The sequence below is a fragment of the Aythya fuligula genome, chromosome 9, assembly GCF_009819795.1.
Source record: "Aythya fuligula isolate bAytFul2 chromosome 9, bAytFul2.pri, whole genome shotgun sequence".
Taxonomy (NCBI): domain Eukaryota; kingdom Metazoa; phylum Chordata; class Aves; order Anseriformes; family Anatidae; genus Aythya; species Aythya fuligula.
Window position 1 is genome coordinate 3,686,277 of NC_045567.1, and position 6,212 is coordinate 3,692,488.

Sequence of the window (6,212 nt, forward strand, 5' to 3'; positions counted from 1 at the left end):
GCATTAATGGTAACAAACATGCCTGCCCCCATAAGCTGTTCTACAGCAACTTCACGTAACGGATTGTTAGGGTCCCTCGGTCGCTGCGCTGAGATTTCGCAATGCCTCTGCCAATGGGCTTGCCATAACAACTGCGACTGGGTCATTATCATTCTCATTATCACCTTAATATCTTCGGGGCATAGTAGCGTCCCTTCCCAGATATAATTCAACATTTGCTTCGTAGGTTCGCTATGCAATCCTGACTCATTGACTGTACTACGTAATTGAGACAACAGCTTCCAATTAAGCGTACTATGACTCCCTTGCATGTTTCCCTGGTACGCCATGGGATCCTGACATATGTCTGTAAATGCTCCTAATTGTTTATCCTCCACAGCTTTGCCCATGATCCTCTGCCAATTAACTCTCCCCACTATCCTTCTCTCCCCTCTTTAATCTTCCTTATCCCTAACCTTACTATGTTCTTGCCCACTGACACGTTCTTCCTTCCCTTCACTTAATTCTTCCGTAGCTCGATCTCCCTCTGGCGAAATGGCCTCTTTCCCTCGCGTAACCGCTACGGGGCCCCAGCACGGAGGATCGGGAACCTTACTAGTACTAAAAAGCAAGGTGCTGCCTTCCCCGGCGCCTGCTGCCGCTGCCTCCGTAGTTGTGTCAGACAGGCTGCAGGGTCCTGATCTCTGCCCCTCTGCTCTGTGCCGACTCGCCACACGGTGTGGGTCGGCTGCCGGTGTCCACTGACGCCTCTGGTCTCCCGTAGCAACTCGATCTCGGATGTCCCGCATCGCACCGCAATTACTTCAATTCCCCACATTTTCCTTTGTCTGGGTCGGTGCTTAGAGTTTCTCAATGTCTCTCAGGTGTTCCGGCGTCCGCCAGGTCTGTCCTTGTCTCTCATAGTTGGCCGTAGCCCTGCAGTGTCAGTCAGTGCTCTCTCCGTGCAGTGGTAGGCTTGCCGTGTGCCTCGGGTCTCCCAGCGCCGCTCTGATGTCCCGGCGCCGCTGCGATCCCTCTGCCTGTGTGGGTCTCAGCCTGTTTGGGTGCCATATGTTGCAGGAATCACGGCCAAAAGCACGACAGACACCAGTAGAGTCAGATCATGCTCCATTTTATTGCCCGAATAGCCTAACTTTTATAGTGAACTTAACAGGGGCAGACAGTGTTTCACACAAGATTATTGGTCAAAAGCACTCAGACAAACAACTACAAGAAAACAACCCCACCTGCAAGAAAACAACCCCCTTGTGATTAGCAGTCACACAGACCTTGTCCTTGAAGCCAGCTGCTGGTAACAATATTTTTCTGAATTCCTCAATTGGGCAATGTGGGAACACTGTCATGGGAACTTCTCATAGTTGCCCTGGTAGCTTGGTTTGCCATGGGATTTTTGCTGTTTCAAAAAATCCCTCAACAGAAAACCTTCAAAGAACTCAGCAAGAGTGGCAAATCAGCAGGAATTTGATTTCCTGTCAGTGCTATTCCTACAGCTACCTACCTAATCACAGGACTTATCTGAGGGGAGATGTGCAAGGTGCATAGACTAAGTTCTCCCTGCTCCCTCAGTTGGATGCATTCACCTCTAGCCTGAGATACCATGACACTTCTTTCCCCTCTCAGTTCAAGCACTGATTGTGACATTTGTGACTGATACCATGACACAAAAATGCCTCTGAAAGAAAATTTCTCTCTGCAGCCACAATCAATCAGAAAAGCAATTAATCACACATCAACTTAAATGCCATATATCAACAGGAAGGCAATTCTGAGTCAAGACTAAAGGTGCAATTGTCTGAGTAATTAAAACTGTATTTCAGCTGTGGCTGCCATTGAATAATCTATTGGTTTACCGTGAAAAAGGCATTGACTGTTACTGCAGGGATTCAAATTCAGTCCAAAGTCATCCCTGTAAGTCTGGGAAATCATTGCCCACCTCAGATTATTTCTTAATGGATGAATATCCATGCAGCACTGGACAGAGGCACAATAGAAAAGCCAGCTGTGAAGCATTCAGCGGCAATTTAATTAATTTCTCTCCAATAAGAAAGATAACGTGAATCTATCAGTGTCTTTATCACCAATGACAACCTCCAAAGTTGCATTAGATTTAGTCAGAACCCCCCTTGTTGAACACTGAAATACAGTAAAAGATAAACGTTCCCACCAGCTATGTGTTCATACAAGCAAATTTATTTTTACCTTTTTTCGTATGTACTCTAAGGTCCACCTGGCCAGACTGGTATCCCAGGACCACCAGGCCCTCATGTGAGATCTTCAAGTGGATTCTTGCTTGTCCTTCACAGTCAGTCAGACAGAGAACCACCCTGTCCACAGGGAATGCCAAAGTTATGGACAGGCTATAGCCTGCTGTACCTGGAAGGACAAGAAAAAGCTCACAATCAAGATCTTGGTATGTATTGCAGTATAATTGTAATTGCCCTCTGGTCAAGGTCTAATGTGGTGTGATCTACACAATTAAAGACAAGTCAAATGTAGCACGGTAAGTAATCACCAATCACTTATTTGCTATAGACTCAAAACTGATTTCCAAAATTAGCATTTGTTTGCTTCACACACCATGGCTAGTCATATGGGGCTGTCTTTGAACTCACTGGAGATTCTCTTTGATCAGGAATCCCATTTGGCACTTTGAAATAACTCCATGGAGCATCTTGCTCCCCTTTACTGTATCTTGGAAAAAATAGCTGCATAGGTTAGATGGCTGGATGGCAGAAATAAGCTTTACAAATAAAATTTTGCATCATATACAGCAGAATGATGTGCTTTTGAGTGTAAAAATCTATTTTTTTCTTCCTTTGCTTTTGGAAAAAGAGTTTTTCCCAAAGATAACTCCTCCTGGTGTCTTGGATTATTTCTTCTACATATACAATTCTGACTAGAGTTAACAGTCTATAATAAGTTGCCTGGCTTGCAGCCTGAAAAACTGATTGGCTTCAGTTTGCATAGAAGTGATTTCCTGAATTGTCATCTTCTTATGCAAGAGGCAGAGAAATCTACTAGGAGGAAAGATCAAGGACCTAATTAGCTTGACAATAAAAGTTTTCAAAAGAATAAGAAAAAACATTTTTAGTACAGCAGTGTCATTCTGAAATATTTTCACTAGCATGTGTTTGGCATTCCCCAGGATAACCACACATGGTAATGGAATGCCTTATAACAACAGTGAAAATAAGAGCCAAATAAAATAGAAGTCCATGATCTCTGTGACCATTGTATTGTTTTTGCAGGCATTTTCCTTATTCAGGCTACTCCAGATCCCATATTATTACTGGTATGGAATATTATCACTGATAAAAAAAATAAAATATTAAATTGACTTCTCTATGTTACCTGTCCTTAAAGATCACTTCAAGGTTTAGGAGCATTGCAGAAATAATGCATCATGCCCAAAGTTCAGGGCAGATCATACATGAAATGATTATTGTTGTTAACTAAATAGGTCATTATGAAACTTCTATTAATTCAATTTTGGAGGAAGAACTTCACTTCTGAAGTAAACAGGAGTCACTTCTCAGTTCCCACTGATGTCTCTCTGATGAGGAGTGCAGGAGTGGCTCTCAGTCCGTTTATTTTACTCAGAGTCTGCGAAACCTTTCTGGAATGCAGTAGGAACAGCTGCTAAGATTTCAGCTTCATGCACTGGTAGCAGGGGTTTGTCATACTTTACAAAACCTTCTATTTATTGGAGTTGGCATGTGGTTTTTCACTGCTTCTAATGAGCTTGTAAATAGATAATCTTTTAAACCAGCCACCACCTCGTGCCTAGTTTATTTTTCAGCATTGGCATAGCTAGGATATTCGTTATGATAACTGTTTCCTGTAGTGACAAGCTGCATCATGCTTAAATACTGGATTGTGACACCACTAAACGTTATTGGTCAAATTAAGGCATTGATTGGTTAAAAAAAAAAAAAGAATTGCTTACAATATAGCTAGCCATTTGTGTAAGGAACCTGGGAGCTTTAAGATACAGGAATTAGGTAACTCTTGTCAAGGCCTGTAGTTCCGTAGCAACATAAGCTACAAGATTATTTTCAACTTGACCTGGAAAGAAGTGAAGTAATTCTATTATTCTTATTTTCAGGTCTAGCAGGATCTTGTCTTCCTGTATTTAATACTATGCCCTTCGCCTACTGTAATATCAACCAAGTTTGTTACTATGCCAGCCGAAATGATAAGTCTTACTGGTTGTCAAGTGCTGCTCCTTTACCAATGACGCCACTCTCTGAAGAAGAAATAGAACCCTACATAAGCAGGTGTGCTGTATGTGAGGCCCCAGCCCAAGCAGTAGCAGTTCACAGCCAAGATCAGTCAATTCCTCCCTGCCCCATGAACTGGAGAAGTCTTTGGATAGGATATTCTTTTTTGATGGTAAGTCTGGGCACATGAGCATATATACACTAAAGTCATAGTGTTAAGCTACGTGTTTCTTAACGTTGCAAAGAAATTGAAATCCTTTACCATGAGGACGGTAAGGCCCTGGCCCAGGCTGCCCAGATGCCCCATCCCTGGCAGTGCCCAAGGCCAGGCTGGATGGGATTTGGGCAGCCTGGGCTGGTGGGAGGCATCCCTGCTTGTGGCAGGGGGGTTGGGACAGGGTGGGCTTTAAGGTCCCTTCTAACCCAAACCATTCTGTGGTTCTATGAATTAGAGGTCCAAGTCTTTTCAGTGCTGTCCTCTAGTCACGTTAGAGGCAGTTCAGATTGAACCGCACCATTTGGAATCCACCTGGGATTACTGTTTTCTTCAGCTTGATAAATACCAGGAAAATAAGAGAGCTGGTGCCAGACTTTTGAAATTAAGATTTTCTCTGGCAAAGGAAGTTTACTCCAACCTGAGATCACCAAAGATAGTGTAATTAAAAGCAATTAAAGCAAAAAAAAAAAAAAGAAAAAAAAAAAGGACATAAAATGATTTAACATCATTTACCTACTTTTCATGCACAGTTATCAAGTTCTTAAATTGTTCTTTCAGCACACTGGATCTGGTGATCAGGGTGGTGGACAGTCCCTTATGTCACCTGGAAGTTGCTTGGAAGACTTCAGATCAGCACCATTCATTGAATGCCAGGGTCAGCGGGGAACTTGTCAGTTTTTTGCTAATGAGTACAGTTTTTGGCTAACAACAGTGATGCCTGAACTGCAGTTTGCATCAGCCCCCTTGTCAGGAACTCTTAAAGAGGGACAAGAGCAGAGGAAAAAAATCAGTAGATGTCAAGTCTGCCTGAAGCATGGTTAACAAGTGAAACAAATTAACAGATAGAGCAAGATGCAGAAGGAAAAGCATGCTAAAGAGTTAAGCAGTATTTAATATGTGAATATATTTTTAAGCTGCAGCTCTGTTCTTTTTGCTTGAATGGACATCCAAGATGGAAAGATGCATCTATTGAGTCTCATCCACCCTGTGCACACATCAACAGATAGTGAAATCCAGTGTAAAGAGCGTAATTTTAAAAAAAAAAAAAAAAAAAAAAGGAAAAAAGCTGTATTACACTGGAGTCCAGTACCATAATATTCATGCAACAAGGTGAACTCGGAAGGCTGAATTAAGTCTGGAATACCAACTAGACATACATGATTGTGCAAGACAATGGATTTTCTGTTAGAATTGGCATTTAGAACAGAAGGAGTATAGGTATTTATGTGGCTTAGTATAAATAATTACCCCTTAAAAGATGTATAAATACAGATGTGCAAACACATAAATGTCTTAAAGCCCTGTAGCTGAATCTCCCAAGCTAAAGAAGCTTGCACAAGCTTTTTCTGAGGGAAGGGGAAAAAGTAATTGTTAAAATACATTCTTACACATAATAAAAACAATGAAGATCAAAGTCTCACTGTTGCAGTATTGAACAAAACTGTGAAAGAACTGTTAACTGATCTTTCATAAGCAACAAAGTTGCAAATCCGTTTGACAGCAGATTATGTAAGAAAATAAAATTAGCTGAGATAATGAAACCTTAAAAAGCAATATTTATATTTGCGATTAATTTCTAAGAGCAGTTGCATTAAATTAAGCTCCAATCCAAGAAGCTGAAGAAAACAAAGCAGTTTCTAATAGTAATTGAAAGGAAATTTCAGTGTGGTGATAAAATGAGTGAACTCGTGTGATGAATATAAGTCTTTGGACAGTTGTCTAAACCTGAAGATTATCAATTTTTTGCCTTTTTTTTTTTTCTTTTGGTAAATATA

The 6,212-nt window shown here is 41.4% G+C and overlaps 1 protein-coding gene across 1 annotated transcript in view; it reads left to right on the forward strand.

Annotated features, from left to right (window-relative positions):
- The window catches only part of LOC116492768 (collagen alpha-4(IV) chain-like), a 68,531-nt gene extending 63,060 nt beyond the window's left edge, over window positions 1-5,471 (forward strand). Inside the window, exons 46-48 of the mRNA XM_032193741.1 lie at window positions 2,222-2,410; window positions 4,106-4,392; window positions 4,996-5,471. Coding sequence (XP_032049632.1) covers window positions 2,222-2,410; window positions 4,106-4,392; window positions 4,996-5,259 — 740 coding nt within the window. The 3' untranslated portion in view covers window positions 5,260-5,471. The remainder of the gene's footprint in view (window positions 1-2,221; window positions 2,411-4,105; window positions 4,393-4,995) is intronic.
- The last annotated feature ends 741 nt before the right edge of the window (window positions 5,472-6,212 follow it).